This window comes from Notechis scutatus, chromosome 1 (assembly GCF_049901735.1).
Source record: "Notechis scutatus isolate UNSWTSFEM ecotype Mainland chromosome 1, rNotScu1.2, whole genome shotgun sequence".
Lineage (NCBI taxonomy): Eukaryota > Metazoa > Chordata > Lepidosauria > Squamata > Elapidae > Notechis > Notechis scutatus.
The window spans coordinates 40,469,416-40,488,004 of record NC_142009.1 but is presented as its reverse complement, the minus strand read 5'-3'; the positions used below and the strand labels follow the sequence as shown (position 1 = coordinate 40,488,004).

The window sequence follows — 18,589 nt, the reverse complement described above, 5'->3', positions numbered from 1 at the left end:
TGATATTAATGTATTTAATATTTGATTGAAAATACGAGATGTATGTACAATGTAATTGTAATTGAAGACTACGAAATGGAAGCACAAAACAATTTGTAAACCAACCAGCACACTGCATGTATATATATGGAAGATGGCTTGATGTTTTTGTTTTGTTTGTTTATGTTTGTTTTAAAAACAAATAAAAATTTAATAAAAAAAAAGATAATACCCTGTTTCTCCAACAATATGGCCTCCCCCAATAGGAAGTCCCAGCATGCTTTATAGGCATGAAATGAAATTAAGCCCCTCCCCCCCAATTAAGGCCTATATTAAAACATGCAAAATGGGGGGGAATGGTGAGGGGGCTTGCCGTTAGGAAGTACTTTTGTTGCACACCCGGATATGGTGCTGCCTGCGTTGACCCCGATATGAAGTGCCCCACCAATGCCGAGGTCAACATCCAAGCCATCACTGCCCGCCCGCCCGAAGATGCAGGGGGGGAATTAAGTCACCCCCGAAAAGACGGCCTAGCCATTTTTTCGGGGCTCAAAAAAAAAAAAAAAAAAAAGACCCGGCCTTATTATATGAGAAACACGGTAGTGCTTCTAAAACATGTTACACATGTAATGAACATACGAGGGCACTATCCAGTTATTTTTGACTGCTACTAGTTTTCATTTTCATTGCTAAGGGAAGAAGATGATAGTATCCATGGGGTACTTTCAAAGAGATTTCCAAATTTCAATTGTTTTCAAATATAACCTACTTATTTTTCTTGGTAGACAAAATCATTTAATACCCATTTTGTGATAAGGAATGCATTTCTGAGCCAAATTTAATAAGCTAGGCCTTGTAATAATAATCTGATTGCAATTTCAGTGATTTAAGAAAACAAACCTTGGCTATCAGTGGTGGGATTCAATTTTTTTTACTACTGGTTCTGTGGGCATGGCTTGGTGGGCATGGCAGGGAAAGGATACTGTAAAATCTCCAGTCAGAGGTGGTATTTACCAGATCTCTGAACTACTCAAAATTTCTGCTACCAGTTCTCCAGAACTGGTCAGAACCTGCTGAATACTACCTCTGTTGGCTATCAAACAAAACAAATTTTGACTGTCAAACATTGTAAGAATTTTAGCACAAATATAGCAATGGCATTTGATCTAGAGAAATGCGCTACAATAACAACCCTGAGTGTCATACTAAAAAATCTTAAACGGCACTTAGAAAATCTTTGCATTGACAAAATTTCCATCTGAGCAACAGTGGAGTGGACTCAAAGAGAATTAAAAGCCTTGGATAGGAAGATCAGAAAAACAATGAGAATGAATCATACACTTTACACGTGCAGCAATGTTGACAGACAATATTTACCAAGGAAAATAGATGGGTATGGAAGGTTGTAAGTACACTAGTCAGTTGAAGAAGAAAAAAGGGCTTTGGAAGACTATCTCAAGAACTGTGAAAAAATGCACTGAAGTACACCATGAAGGCTTACTGAGTACAGGAGAGATCCAACAGGCCTCCAAGAAAGACAAAATAAGACTTGGCAATACAAAAGATAAGCCAGTACATTTTTTTAAAAGCAGGCCAAGCAGATAACAACAAGACCTTGCAATGACTAAGAACAGGAAAGTTGAAGAAAGAAGGGGCACATTCTGGCTGCACAATACCATGTCTTAAGACAAATGCATACAAAGCCAGAATGAGAAGACAGATAAGCGTCTGCCACACAATGCACCCAAGTAACAATTACTATCCGATTGTTAATTGGAGAAAACAAGAAAATATAAAGACCTGCAAATAGAAGTAGAACAACTATGGCAAAATGAAGCAAAAGTAATAAGCACCTTGAGTGCAATTCCAAAACTTTTGGAACACCACTTGAACATCATCGGCATTGACAACATCACCATCAGTCAATTGCAAAACGCAGCTTTACTTGGAACAGTTCATATCCTGTAACAATAACCTAAATATTATTAAACCTTCCGACAATCCCAGGTCATTAGGAAGGACTTGGTAAGAGAACAGAAATGCCAGATCCAGTCTAAATATCTAGCTGTGTGTGACCAACCATAATTGAATGATTCTGAATGGTTCACAACAAAAATATTACACTAAAATTAATAAACCATACAAGTATAAAGATAAAAGATGGCAAATATGATGAACCAGCAACCAGTACAGTTCTTGGAAGAGAAATGTTACATGGGCATAACAAGTCATGTCCACTGCTGTTCACATTGCTGTATTCAGGACCACATGAAGTTTCCAGGAGGTCTGCAAAGGCACACCTATGTAAACTGTGTACAGTAATCTTACCTACCTTACCTACCTTGATGTATCTACCTACCTTGAAGGGTATAAAGCTACCCCATCCAAGGTCAAAAAATGGAATTTCCTCAGATCTGACTGGCCCAATCACCATAGCCATTCATTCTTGGTAGGATTGAGTGGGAGATAGTTCCTCCCCATCCAAGATTTGAAGATTTGGTCACAGAGATTACTCTGTAATTAAGAAAATAAAAGACAATGACTTAACAAATGGAGTTAATGTTAAGACCTTGCAAGAAACAAAGAGAATTAAAATATGTTGTTATTTAAAGGCAAAAACACAAAAAAATAATGTTTTTGTACTAGAATTCAAAGAATCTAACCAGGCATTTGAACTGGTGTTTTCACATTTATGATGAAATTATTGTGGTCCCTTGATACAAAAAACAAAGGACAGTAAAAACTACTTTATAATTTTCCTAGACTGTCATTCAAAGTATATTTGCACTTATCTCTTAATCAGTAAGAGTGAAGTATTTGAGAAATTCAAATTGTTTGGTGTCATGTAGAAAATAAGTTGAACAAAAAGAAATAATTACAGTACAGTCTGATAATATGGAAGAATATTGCAACCAGGAATTTGAAAAATACTCGAACAATAATGACATAAAACATAAAAAATAGGATTTAGCCTTGAGCAAAATGAGATTGCAAAAAAATAAATAAATCAAAGTTTGCTAATTATGATAAGATATCTCTTGCTTGATGCAAGACTGCCAAACAATCTTTGAGGAGAAGCAACACATACTTATTTGCAAGACTGTTCATAAACAAAAAGATACAGATAAAGCCCCATCTAAGTTATGGAATGGGAGAAAATGGAAAAGTTATTTGGATGCAAAACTTATACAGTATATCTCCCTAAAGAAAAAGAAGGAAAAACTAAATTGTCAATCTCAAGTAGGAATAATGCTGGGTTATTAAATAGGCACAAAAGGCTAAAGATTTAGACTTAAAAACTGGAAAAGTAAACATATGCAACGCTGCTCATTTTTATGACAAGAAAGGATAATGCAAAACAAGCTGCAATATTTACATACTTATGCAAACCGGCCTAGTTTTACAACAATAATAATGACATTGCAAATTACTGAAAATGGGTCTGAGAAATGATTAAACAACAATTTCTGACAATTCCAGATCCTTGTGAAAGGAGGAATAACATCAAATTCAGAAGTCTGCTAACACAGAGAATCAGAATTAAGAATATCTCAAAGATATGCCTGATATATATTATAATAGGCTGGTTTGCACCAGTATATTATAGGATGTGCCTGATTCTAATTCATGGAAATAAGTACAAGGACCAGTAACAACTGAGGCACATAAATGGATAGAAACTGCATAGGAAGAAATTGAATCCTTACATAAAAATAAAACATGGATTATAGTGAAATTACCAAAGGGTGGGGAGAGAACCTGGAAGTGTTTTTGAAAACAAAGCACAATGTTCAAGGATGCATTGTATGGAATTTCAGAAAGCTAAGTTAGCAGCAAAGGTCTGCATTAAAAATGCAGTGAGGATTATAATGAAGTTTTTGGGCCAGTATTAAATATGCAAGCATAAAGATTCAATGAAATAGGACTGCTAGCCAGAAGAGCAGGGAGCCAACATAGGCTGACTGGACAGCAGTAAAAAAAATTAAGCATATTTAAAAGAAACTATGCTATGGACTTTAATTTAAAACAACCTATAACTAATAATCAAAATGTATTTGGTATACAAATTCTGATTGGGCTGGAGATAAATCTGACAGGAAATCTATCACTGGATATATATTCTTTAATGAGAACATACCCTTTGCCTAGTGCAGCAAGAAACAAAGCATGGTAATCCTGTCATTTACAAAGGTGGAATACAGGTGATCTTTACTTACTGACCACAATTGGGACTAGCAATTGTTGCTAAGCAACATGGTTGTTAAGTTATGTAAATATGACATGATCACATTGGACTTAGGGCATTAATTGCACTTGTAAAGTGAATCACTGCAGATTGCTAAATACAATAACACATGACAGCTTCCTGACAGCTTCCTCATTGACATCTAACCACTGGTGGTGCAGTGGTTAAATGCAGTATTGCATGCTAATTCTGCCCATATTCTGGAGTTTGATCCTGATGGGTCCAAGGTTCACTTAGCCTTCCATCCTTCTGAAGTCAGTAAAAAAAAGGATCCAGATCGTTGGGGGCAATATGATGACTTTGTAAACTGTACAGAGAGTAAAGCACTGTGGAGTAATCTATAACTCTAAGTGCTACTGCTATTGCTATTGACTTTGCTTGTTGGAACCTGTCTGCAAAGATTGCAAATAGCTCTCAGATGACCATGGGATGCCATAACCATCATAAATGTGCCCCGTTTTGAAGTGCCTAAATCATGATCACATGACCATATGGATGCTATCGGGGTGGTATTCTACCGGTTTGGACCGGTTCTATAGAACCAGTTGTTAAGATTCTGCAGAGTTTGGAGAACTGGCAAATCATGCCTCTGCCTAGCCCCATCCCCTCCTTTCCCCTCCCAGTCAGTCCTTATCGCACATGCGCAACATTGAGTGCATGCCCGACATCGCTGACTGCGTTCTTCCCCGCCCACTCACTCTTTAAGGTATTTTCCCCCTCCCAACGATCAGCTGTTTCTATGATCAACTGTGCTGGGATTCCCCTTGCTTATTTACTGCTTCGCCCAGGAGGCTCCTGAGGCCCAGAAGGCCCCAAAATGGAACACAGAGGGGTGCTGCATGTCCCCCTTATGCTCCATTTTCTTCCTTCCTTAGCCCCAGGGAAGCCTTCTGGGAGCAAAAACACCCCCCAGGAGGCTTCCCTGAGGCCCAGGAGGGCCAAAAAACGGGGGGGGGGGGGTTGCTGCCAAAAAAAAAGGCACACCCACCGAGTCATATGGCCATGCCCACCTAGCCACGCCTACAAACCGGTTGTTACAAAATTTGAATCCCACCCCTGGATGCTATGATGGATGCAATTTTGAGTACAGGTTATAGATCTACTTCATGCAACTGTTCTAACTTCAGTCAGTCACCGAATGAAGCAGTCAGTCAATAAAGACTATCTGTACTCTACTGCGGAACAAGTACATGTGGAACAACTAACCTGAACCAGAGTATGTGAGAATAACATCAGGTGATTAGAATTGTAAACACAAAGCAATGCAGGCCCAATTTGAAATACACTGATATTAACTTATACTAAAGGACGGACATTCAAGAAAAGGGGAAAAGAAAACAGAAGTATTGTCTAACTCAGAAGTCCCCAACCACTGACCCATGGACTGGCTGTGGCATGTCAGAAACCGGTTGGCGCAAACGAGTGAAGCCCCATCGGCGGGATGCAGGTAGCACATGAAACCACACACCCCTCTGGTCTGTGAAAAAACCTCTCTCCACAGAACCAGTCCCTGGTGCCCAAAGATTCCCGGCCGCGGGTCAACTATGATATGCGCGAAGCCACTGGCCTAACCTGATGATAGTGGGTAACTGATAGAAGGGAAAAGAACCTTCTGGATCCATCGTTGCCCCTGTCCGCTAAGAAAAAAAAAAAAAAAACCCCCCGGTAGCCTGCTTTGTATTTTATTCTGCCTTTATGTGTATAAAAGAGAGTAACTAAATATCACTCCCTTTGGGATCTCTCCATTCCCCGCCCCCCAAGCTTTTGTTCTTGTTTTTGCCAGTTGTGTGTGTGTTTTAAATTAGTTATATTTTAGCTCGTTAAAACTAGAAAATTGTCCACAGTAATTTTCTAATATTCTGGGTAAGAGGAAGGGGGCTTTTCGGAGGTAGCTCCCCCAACTCACGATTCCCACCGCGTGGCTGTTATGTCCTCTATAAACCACAACCACGTGCACGCGCTTGGCACCATTTACTACTCTTGGACTTCCTCAATGGATATGTTAGCCTCGAATCACCTTAATTGACATTTCCAAGTTATCTGGGAGGGAGGGGGATCGTCCTCCTACGGAGTTATGAAGCTTCATGCTGCCCTGAGCCTCAGCGGCACCAACGTTTGTTTGGTCAGCTTCTTAGAAGTTTCTTCCTCGTTATCAAAGCTGGAGATTTCTGCGAGGAACTCCTCCAAACGCGGGCGGACACCGGGGGAGGAGAGAAGGGAAGGAAAAGGCGTAATGCGAAGCAGAGGCGGCGCGCAAGGGCCCCCTTGGCAGAGCTGCCTGGTGCCTCCGTGAGGCTCGGGCCGTTCCCCGTGACTCTTCGCTGGCGGCGTTTTACCCGCCCTCGGCTCCCCCCCTCTCCGGTCTTTGGCGGTGGACCCAAGCGCCCATGGCAATCGCCGCCTTGAGCCACCTGCGGAGCGCCGTAGGCAGGCAGCAGCTCTGGAGGCACAGCTACCTAAGCACCCCCTGGGCTCCCCTCTCTTTCGCCCGCCGTAACAGCAGCGATCGCGGGGGGCGAGGTGAACCGCGCGCTCCCTCCCTGAAGGGAAACTACCGGCAGCTATGCGAGCGGGCAAACCGGGAGCCCGGCCCTTTCTGGGGGGCTCTGGCACGGGAGACGCTGCAATGGGACACCCCGCACCACACCGACTGCGAGTGGGATTTCGCGCAGGGCCGGATCCGCTGGTTCTTAGGCGGTCGGTTAAATGTGGCGGGTAAGAGGCGCCTTTCCTTGACGGGGGAAGGGACGGCGGCAACGGCCCCGAAACTGCCTCGGGTCCCTCGGTCCTTTCCTTCTCCGGGCGGGTCGATGATTATATTTAGGCTCCAGGTTTCGAAAGAGAAAGGCACGGTGGAAGCTCTGCACTCCGGCATTTGGAAGCCACTCCCAAATTGTGGGCAGGCAAGTCACACCCGAATTATCTGGAATCTCGCACCCTCTATCCGGAATATTGGCGTAGCGATAGTGCGGTTGGAAAATGGGGGGAACGCAGTGACAGCATCAGACTCTCCTTTCCAAAGCGATCCGCGGTACGGACGCATTCGAAGAAGGCCTGACTTGGAGTCGCAACGTTTTGCGACCGAGGCTGTACTTTATGCGCAATAATTTTCCCTCAAAACACTCCACCCTTGCACAGAGAAAGAGGAAGACGGTGGCTTGAAAACCCGATCTCGTTTACAATAGGTTGAATTCGGCTAATTTAAATACTAGCTTCCTATTGCTTGATGGGTGCTAGAACCGATAGGATTCACTGGGTTTAATTTAAGACAAAACTTCAAAATGTTTTGCTTACTGTAGATACTTATGTTCGCAAGTACAGTAAGAGATTCCTAGAAGAGGGAATATCAATCAGTCGGTAAAAGGTTATGAATTAAGCCAACATTCAAAAACCCTGTATGAAAATAAAATTCTACCATAGAGAGCATTTTCTCTGTTGCTTAACATGCTCCAAAAGAATGTGATCATCTATGTCATTGATAACCCACGGTTGAATGCATAGTCTTTATTGTGTCGTTTACCAGATTAATTATATGGCTTTACGGCTAAAATTATAGACACCCAAAAGGAACTTCTATTAAGAAAAACTAAAGTGCTATTACTGAATCAGAAAATGAAACATAGAAATGAAACATTAGATAGTATTAAGATCTGAAAAAGCAGCTTGTCTTGTTTGATAAAGGACTTTAAAGTCTTTAGTGTTTAAGTACTAAAGCACTAACCTACTATTTTAATATGTTACTAACATTTTAAATGTGAAATTTTGAAACATCAAAATATTTAAGAAATTTCATCAGTTTTAATTTATTAACAGTTTTTCACTTTTTCCATGGGTTCAGTGTGCCTGGCTAGGCATTTTAACTTCAATTTCAATTGTTGTCTTCTGAAATGTATTACAATGTAATATAGCAACTTTCAACGCCTCTTAGATTTCTTAGATTTTAATTTCAGTCTCTTTTGCTGGATAAGGCTTGTGGCACTACTTACAATAAGTATTTATTTTATTTTATTTATTAAATTTATCTAGTGCCTATTTCACTGTCAAGGCAACTGGGTAACTTACAAAAATAAAAACAAAGATACAAAATATTTAAACTTTATGGTATTAAAATGAACAGAGATTAAACAAGTAAAAAAACTAGAATACTGCTGGGTGGAGGTTGGATTTTTTTTCTTAGTCCAGTAACCACCTCCAACATGGAACACCCCCATTGGGGCTCCAAGCCAATCAGTAGAGCCAGGTTTTGAGGTTCTTATGAAAGGCTAAGAAGGTAGGGATGCGATGTTCCAGAGGGTGGAAGTCACAGCAAAAGGCCCTTTTGTTGGACCCACCAGCCAGAATTCCTTGACCAATGAGGTCTTCGGCATGCCCCTTGAAACGAGTGGGGTGAGCCAATCCCATTGGGGTGAGAAAATTTCTCATCGTGGACTCATGTGACAAAAGGGCTTTAATGATAATTAACAACTTGAATTGAATCTGGAAGCAGACTGGTAACCAGTGTAGCTCACACAACAGTGGTATTACATGGGCCATCCTAGGAGCCATTAGAACTGTAGGCATGGTAGCATTCTGCTCTAGCTGTAGCTTCCAAATACTCTTCAAGGATAGCCCTATATAGAGCACATTCGCCTATGTTTTCTTTATTTTCTTTATTTAGTTATCTGTTGATTTCTGTATCTGTACAACTCAACCAAGTCGCTCTGGGTGGCTTACAATTCTAAAATTGTAAAACATTTTTAAAAAGTAAAAATATCTGGAAAATAAATTCAGACAGCAGTAAGATAATTAATCAGCTAACAATATAGCCAAGAAACAGGGCCCTTAACACATTCTGAGCTCCAAGCTCGAGCATGTAGTCAAGTTTTAAAGCATTGCAAAAAGCCAACAGGGTTGGGGCCATTTTACACTCCCAGGGGATAATATTCCGCAAGGCAGGAGTTACAACACAGAAGACCTGTCTTCTAGTTCTCAATAGTCAACACTCTTTTGCTGACAGGAGCTGCAGCATGCCCAATCAGTTGGATCAAACTGAATAAGCACAGACTCTTGGAAAACGACATTCTTAAGGTCCCAAGTCATATAGAACTTTAAAGGTGACAACCAATACCTTGAACACCACTTGGAAACACACAAGCAACCAGTACAACTCACATTATTAATAATGGTGTTCAGTGGTGTATTAACTGTTAAGTAGGCTAAGCATGTGCTAAGGGCAGCAGGCCCAAAGGGGGCACCACAAAGTTGAGAATATGGCTTCGTTTGTACAATATGTACAAAGGAGGGGAGCACCAAGATTTGTCAGTGCTTAGGGCACCAGTGAGCCTTAATCCACCACTGGTGGTGTTACATGTGCCATGTAGCTGATATAATTCACTATCCATACAGCCACATTTTGTACCAGTTGAATTTTCTGAATGCTCTTCAAGGGCAGCTCTATGTAAAGAATTTTCAGTAAGCTAAGTGAGAAGTTACAAGGGCATGAGTGATGATGAGCAGGGCCTCCCGTTCAGGAATGGTTCAACTGGTGCACTGCCTGAAGATGTGCAAAGGGTCTCCTAGCTCAGAGTTCCCCAACCTTTTCGGTTTTGCAGACTGTTGGAGGGGGTAGAGGGGATGGTTTTGTGTGTGTGGTAGGTAAGCATGCATGTATAGATCCATTTGTGAGAATGGTGGGCACGTACACCCACCACTCACACAAATGGAGTGCGCACATATGCATTCACTCACCACTTCTGCAGCTTGGTTCTGAAAGGCTCAAGGCCCGGTAGTGGCCACAGCTCCCATCTGCTCTTTAACAAGGAGTTAAATCTCAGAGGACCCCCAGATTGCAGACCGAGTTAGTGTGGGGTAGTGTCACCCCATCCCAGAGCTAGAAATGGAAGAACCTTGTCTCTGGAAGGTCCAAATATCCCCCCAAATTCTATATTTTTTTCCAGCTATTCTAACAGATATTTATTTAGATAGTGAAATGTGATGACAGTTGTAATGGTGCCCTGTGATTAAAAAAAGAACTTAGAAAGGTTCCCCTTGCCCGTATTTAATGTGCACACAAAGTAATTTACAGTTGAATGTTTGTTAAATATATCTCCATGTACATTTAGAAAGTCATTTTGTATATCTCTGGTTTGAACTTGTGTACTGTACAGTATTGAGAAAATAGGAAGTGAAAGAAAGCAGGCCCCTGTGAGGAACAGAATGAGCTTACATGATGAATGGCTATTTTGGCAGAAGGGAATTGTCACATCACAAAGACTATTGCTTAACTTAATAGAACAAATAACAAATGGAATTTAGTATAGCATTTATGGATTTATTTTTTATTTAATGTAGGTGTTTGATATCTCTTGTCTTGTGGCAAAGCCTCCTCAACATACTTTATAAATTGAAAGTATAGAGTGATATAGTACAAAATATCATTGACTAAAACAGCAGCATTAATAATTAAATGCGATAGCAAAAAGTCTGATAATAAAAATTGGCAACCTTTAATTTAAAAGTGCACTGAAATATTCAGATTTTGAGGCCCATTTTAAAAGTATGGAGGCATACACACATGTATATTCATGCCTCCCCCCCGCCGACACACTTATTTGTTGAAGGGTATTCTACAAGTATTTGGTAAAAATTTCCCATATTTTAGGTCTTCATAAATGCCCTCAAGATTGTAATATATGTAAATATTGTATATTTAAGTTGACCTTATAGGTTGTTCCTAACATAGGAAATACAGTTGTACTGTTAACTCATGGTGCTTCCAGAATAGTTTTCTTACCCACTTTGTTTCTCATACAGAACCTAGCAGTAATCAACATGGTCTTTTTATGGGTCATGGCAGCAAGGTGTGATCATACAGGTTTTATATCATGGCAATACTGTTTCACAGTGAGTTTTTGGTCATTTAATATTTTAGATCATGCAGAATATTTCCCTTATATGAAGCTATAATATTACTCTCCTTTTTTCCAGCACTATGTTAGACTCATACCAATGACACAGCTACACTCTGGTAATTTTCAAATAATAGTAATAATAGTATGACCAACAAAAATAATAATGATGGACAAAAACAACAAAAGTCAGCTTTATTTGGAACAGCTTACATCCTGCAATCATACTCTTAACACCATCAAACAACAACATCTGCCTATCCCAGGTCTTTGGGAAGAACTTGGTGGGTGGATTAAAAATGCCAAATTCAGCCTAAACATCTGTCTGACTGCGTGACCAATCATAGTATTAAAAAAATATTCTATGCCTTTTTCTAGGCCCAGTACAAATTAAAAGAAAATCGGAATAGTTACAAAACTGTTGCTAAAAATTTAGTCATTAATAAAAAGGAGTCTTCAAATAGATTTTTTTAAAGTAAATAAAAACAAAGAATTGAATGCAGAATATCATATTCTGTAATAATTATGTATATTAATAGATTGGTTGAATCAGCCTATTTAGACTTGATAAAAACAAAGCTTAGGAACACAGTCCTTTTAAAATACTCCACCAGAATTGCTTTGAATGAGTGCCCTACAAATGTGCTTAATAAAGAACAACTATTGTTAGTTAAATTGTGGCCTTATGTTGTTCAGCAAATATATAAACATACAGAAGATTGACAACAAATAATGCTGTAGTTCAGATCACCTGGTTTAGAGTACAGTGATAAAGAATTGCCCAGATGATAAAAAGAATGTATTCTGTTGTTAACATAGTTTGTATGGCAATATTTGAAGACTAATGATAACCAGCCCAAATTCAAAACAAACACAAAATGTGAAAAAAGAACACTTGTTGAATCTCCCTCCAATATTCACATAGTTTTATTCAAAGGTACAGAGGTGGCAAATCTAAATAAACTCAGTGATTGTGATAATAGAATTGGTTTCTGTGGTATTCACCTTGAAGTAGCCTATTTATGCTCCTGTTTTCAGAGCATTTTTTTCACAATTTCTATAACCCAAAGGCATCTGATAGCATTGATGATTAACATTAATACAAACAGTAATAATATATTAAACTGTTTCTTAGCAGATAAATTTGCATGTGTATTTTGATGCTGTATACACTTCTAAAATTTGGGGAGTAAGATCCTCACTTAGCTTTCATCATGTCTTAGCCCCAGATTATTTGTAGATATAATTAATCAATTAATCAAGGTTTCATCAGCAATAGTAAAGATAAAATAAGCAGTAACTGTGAGAGGGATCTTGGATAACCAGTCTTAGTGGATAACCAGCTAAATATGAGTCAGCAGTGTGCAGCAGCAGCCAAAAAAGCTAATGCAATCCTAAATTGCATTAACAGAGGGATACAATCAAGATCAAGTGAGGTACTAATACCACTCTATAAAGCCTTAGTAAGACTGCACTTAGAGTACTGCATCCAGTTTTGGTCACCACACTATAAAAAATATGTTGAGACTCTAGAAAAAGTACAGAGAAGAGCAACCAGGATGATTAGGGGAAACAAACATATGAAGAATGGTTACAGGAACTGGGCACGGCTAGTCTAGTGAAGAGAGAAGGACCAGGGGGGACATGATAGCAGTGTTCCAATATTTGAGGGGCTGCCAGAGAGAGGAAGGGGTCAAGCTATTTTCTAAAGCACCTGTAGGCCAGACAATAATGGATGGAAACTGAACAAGGAGAGATTTAACCTGGAAATAAGAAATTTTCTGACAGTGAGAACAATCAACCAATGGAACAGCTTGCCCTCAGAAGTAGTGGGAGCATCATCACTTGAGACTTTCAAGAAGAGATTGGACTGCCATTTGTCAGAAATGGTGTAGGGTCTCCCTCTTGGGCAGGGGATTGGACTAGATGACCTACAAGGTCCCTTCCAACTCTGATTATCTGTTATCAGTTATAAAATTTTAAATTCATAGTGGAATATTATATCAGTAATAAGAGTTTATTTAATCACATTTGTATAGCCAGCCATCTCACATAGTGACTTCGAGTGGCAAACATAGTAACAATCAAAAACATATGAAAACCATTAAAGTAATCAATTTAAATTTAAATAAAAACAAATAAAAACAGTAGGAAAATAGACAGAGGGTGCATTCCATTAACTGTCATATAACAACTTCCAGCTTATATGACATCCGCAAACTAGTTGATAAAATCATGTTTTAAAGGCCTTTCTGAAGAGAAATAGGGTAGGGGTCAACCTCAACTTTGGTGGGGAGTGAGGTTCCATAGAGTTGGGGGCCACAACAGAAAAGCTTTCTTCCTACAGTATTTCCTGCATGATGACATTTCCTAGCAGCATTCCCTAGCAGACGCCCCCCCACCCCCAAGAAGCTTTTCCTGCCAGACTTGATGGGATGGATAGATATAAAGGAACAGGTACCCTTAGGTCTAGGTGTTTTACAACCACAACTAAAATACTAGCTAACCCTGACAAATAAAATATCTGTGACATCAAAGATATTTAACAAAAGTGTATACTGCAATTATTTAGTCTACGTATAAATGTAATAATAAATATTTAGAGATTGTGGTTTTTTAAAATATTTGTACTCTCCACTAAAAACAAAAGCTTTTTCTATATAGAAATTCTATTAGAAAGATCAGATCCTGTTTAGGTACTGCACAGTAAACTGATTTATACCTATGGTTAGGTTCAGTTTATTTTTAAAAAATTTACTAGGGCTCGCTCTTGGACACTGCAAAACTTGTATTTACTCAGAAGTTAAATTTCATAGAGCTCAATAAAACCTACTCCCTAATAATGATTTGATTTGATTTTTCTAATGTAGATTAGTAAAACTGTTATAAAACAAATAACAGATCAAAAGCTGGTGCATCCAGTTCTTCAAGAAAGCAGAATTAATTTTTCAATTACCTATGACATGGCTGAGTTCAGATTTTGTTATTGCAATTGGCATAAGCTTAAAAAAACTGAGAAAAACTGTCATTTATATTTCAAGAAATACTATATAATCTTCATCTGCTGCATTTTATAAGTTAATATTCAACAAGACAGGCATCTTTAATTGCTACAAATGAATAGCTTATACATAATTAAGACACTGCATTAAAACCATTTCAGTTTGATCATTGACTAACATTTAGTCTTTTGTTCCAAGAATTAAGTTACTCGAAAAGCTATATATCCATACAGTGGAATTTATTAATGGTAGTTACTAATTTTCCAGAAGTTGTCTTATGTTTTAGATTCTTGCTAACTGTAAAATTCTTGTAAATAATTTCATTAAGGCAGAAAAATCATTAATGAAGGGGTTGGTTGAAGAGCCATAGTATGCTATTATTTGGTTTTCTGTAGATAATGAAAGCATTAATTTAATTGTAATGAAAAATGTGCATTGGTATGCTATGGAATGGTGGCACAGAATTGCCATGGATCTGTAATGATTCACTGCATTATTGCAGAATTTGATAGCCACCCATCTTTATTGTTAACAATTGGATATGATCCCTGACTTGTGTCCTCCAGATTTATTGAATCACATTTATAGATTATGATAATTGCAGTTTATCTGAGAAATACTGGGGCAAAATTGGAATAGAAGTTTTTTAAAGGGAAAATTTGAAATTTTAAGAACAATGTCAGCCAACTCAGCACAAACCTTTATGGATTTTATTACATTTAAAGAGTAGGGTTCTCTCAGTGTAAGGTTAAACTTTAAAATCCACAATTTATCACATAAAATTTCACAAGTCTTACAAGATATAAGTCACAGCACTTTAAAACTGAATCAGGATAATAATTTAATTGGTAATAAATATTCATAATAAGACAGAGATTATAAACACATCAATTCTTTATTAGTATAGTTTTAAGAATATTATAGAGTATAGTTTATAAGAGTACAGCTGTATAGATTTTGGAAATGATCCAGAAGACCTTACAATTCCTCTCTACTACTATATACTAAAGTAACTTTCCATTTTCAAGCTTCTGTTCTTGCACAAAAACACATTTCTGCTTTTATGAGTCTTTTTAAATACATTGTTTTAATGAGCAGGGACTGTTTATAATACTTCTAAAACATATTGCAGATCTTTTTCAAAAAGTGTGCACGGCCCTAGATTTTGTGTGTGAGAGTGTGATTATTATAATATCTAAATGTAACTATCCCCCTTGATTCTTTACTTCCCTTTTTATAGTACTCCTATTTTCCAACTCATTGCCAGATCTTGTTAAAATGGAATCACACACTAGATACAGGGATACAGAAATGTTATTTTACATTCAACAACTTTATTCATTTTAAAAAATAAAAAATAGATAATTTTTAGATAATGCAGGTTGTATTTAATATGTGCATTTATTATCTGAGTTTTATCTTATTGATGATGTTATTAAATACACAACTCACTTTTACATTAAATAGTGTTTAAGATCATTAACTAGAAAATAAATAGAATAAAATTGTACTTAAAATATTAAAACTGAAATATAAATACTCTAAATAAAACAGAAAATCAGTGCCTTTGCCCATTGGTTTAACCTTAATTTATTTATGGGATGTATTTATTTAATTCATCTATTATGGCCACCTGTAATATAAGCAAATCTGGAGAACAGAGGTAAGAGCATCAATATAATTGCAAAAGACAGAAAAGATTATGAAAGTAGAGTCAAGAATAACCATCAAATTTGGATGCTACCGTAGTCTAACTGTCTTAATGGGGGGTCCCCAACCTCCAGGCCATGGACTGATAGCAGTATATATGATCCAGAGTGCAGGACAAGAAACAATGAATGGAAACTAATCAAGGAAAGAAGCAACTTGGAATTAAGGATAAACTTCCTAACAGTGAGGACAATTAACCAGTGGAAGTTGTGGATACTTCATCACTGGAGGTTTTTAAGAAGAGACTGGACAGGCTGTTGGACTAGAAGGTCTCTTCCAGCTCTATTCTGATTGATTGATTGTGTGAACCCAGCCTGCAAGTGGGATCAAGTACTTATTCAGGGAAGTTGATCTATGATAGATAACTTCAATTTTATCTTATCACCTTTCTGTTAATTGCCTTATGTTGGGCAGGAATTGAAGTGCAGTTTGTTCTACCAAATCTTAATATGTGAGTCAGAAGTGGCTGTTTATTCTGATTGAAGTAATTGTCTTCCCTGTCACTGATTGATTCATCAGCAGGCCTTCCCTCAAAAAGGAGTGTTGAAAAGTATCTCAGGTTCTTTGATTTGGAAGCAACAAACATGCACTCCTGTATAACAATTAACTTGATTCCGCTACCCACTACAGGGTGAAAGTTGCTTCTCTCCACCTCTTTATCTCTGTTCAAAACACTTAGCTTCCATTAGCAGATAAGCTTGGGGCTCCGAGAGCTGATAAAGATGCATAATATGGCCACTTAAAAAAAGGGGTGGTGGTGAATACTGACTTCCTCTTTTGTCTGTTTATGGCTTTTATCTCATTGTTTCCTGAAGAGATGATTTTTCCTATCATTCTGCCAAAATTCTTACCCAATGGCAAATCCTTAATAAGTATGTTACCAATTTTTTTTTGTTTCTTTTATGCTTTCAGCTCTGGTACAGGCTATTACAACCTGACATGAAGCTCCTTCTGAAAAATGTTGACTTAGATTTGAGTCTTTCTAGCTCCAAGGAGCTGTCAAAGTTGTAGTATATCTATGTTTCTTTACTTAAAAAAAGTTTTAGAATCAGTCTAAAATTCACCTTAATTTAACATTTGATGTTGATTGTAGTGAGTGCTAAAATTTACTTTCACAAAGATATATGTAAATAAAAGGTGGTAGGACATTAGTAAAACATTCATCATGAGTTTTCATCCAAACTCTAGTGATGCATTTTTCCCCAGTTGTATTATTGTGATGTCTAAGAAGAATTATCCATACTCTTCATTAATAAATAGTAAATTTGTTTGGCTAATGTAATTAAATGGGTTCAATACATACATACAAATCTTAGAATGTCTTCAAGTTGTTCAGAATATATTGGTATTCCATAAAATAATGCAAGAAATTGTGTACTAGAATAATCAGTGGTAGTGCAACAGGGTGAAGCAGTATACTCCTGATCTATTTTGTCAAGATCAGAGGTGGTATTCAGCAGGTTCTGACCAGTTCTGGAGAACCGGTAGCAGAAATTTTGAGTAGTTCGGAGAACCGGCAAATACCACCTCTGACTGGCCCCGCCCCATCTATTCTCTGCCTCCTGAGTCCCAGCTGATTGGCTGGGTCTTCTTTTTTTTATTTATAAAGTTTTATTTGGGTTTCACACATACAAAATACAAGTAAAACATCTTTTTTGAAAATAGCGTGGTCCCGGGTTGAACTTCTTTATACAGACACAAAACTCAATTTCATGCTCCTTTTTGTATTCTATTTCATATCTTATACTATTTTACATTTTCTATATAGTTTTTTCCCCTCTTTTGATTTTCTCAATTTTAATTTGATTATCTCATCTCAATTCAAATCATTATATTTATACTTTTGTCTGTTCTGTTTCAATTTCATATTATCTTTTCTCATTAAACAAGTTTTCTCCTGTAGTTACTAATTGGAGTATGACACTTTTATATCTTTTAATAACATCCATTCAACTCTTATTTAAAGTTCAATATATACCAATATAATATGTTAATAATAATATAATAATGTTAATAATACGGTTATGACCTATCAATATAATACATAATACATAACATGTATTCACAATTACACTTATAATTTCTGAAACAATTGGTACATTCTTATAATACATAATACTAACTATAATACATTCTTATAATACACACTATATTTTTAAAAAAAGATTGTAAATATATGTAATTATAAACCCTCATTCCGTTCCAGTTCAGTTCTATCATTAATAATCATTAAAATCTTAACATCTTTAACACTTCTTTTCAATTAAATATCATACTTCCTTAAAAACACATATAATCTCCATAATTAATTTTTCCCTTATTTCTCTTCACATATGTTTTATAAATCATTAAATATACCTTTTATTACATTTATTTATTGACAAGCATTCCACTGAATTATGATAGCTATTTTATCAACCATTTTAATCATACATTGTTTCATATTTTCTAAAATTATTTCTGTTTCTAATATAACCATACTATCTTATGTACCTTTGCAGAATCCCTTTTTCCATTAAATTTTCACCCATTGTCTCTAAATAGGCCCTGTTTCTCTGTATTTTGTTTCTGTCCTTTATGACTTCTTTTCCTTTCTTCTCTCTCATCTTCTCCCTCCCCTTTTTACCCCCTTGTCTCTCTACTTCTAATTCTCTCTTCTGCATTTCCCTCTTCTGTTGCTTTCTGATTTTATACTTATTTTTCACTCTTTTTTTTTTGGAGCTGTTTTTCCCAATATTAAACTTTCCATTCTCTTTCCCCCCTTT

General features: G+C 37.3%; 1 protein-coding gene across 1 annotated transcript in view; it reads left to right on the top strand.

The window, feature by feature from the left end:
- Positions 1-6,445: 6,445 nt before the first annotated feature.
- Positions 6,446-18,589, top strand: part of ACSS1 (acyl-CoA synthetase short chain family member 1) — a 42,157-nt gene continuing 30,013 nt past the window's right edge. Inside the window, exon 1 of the mRNA XM_026684652.2 lies at positions 6,446-6,940. Coding sequence (XP_026540437.2) covers positions 6,613-6,940 — 328 coding nt within the window. The 5' untranslated portion in view covers positions 6,446-6,612. The remainder of the gene's footprint in view (positions 6,941-18,589) is intronic.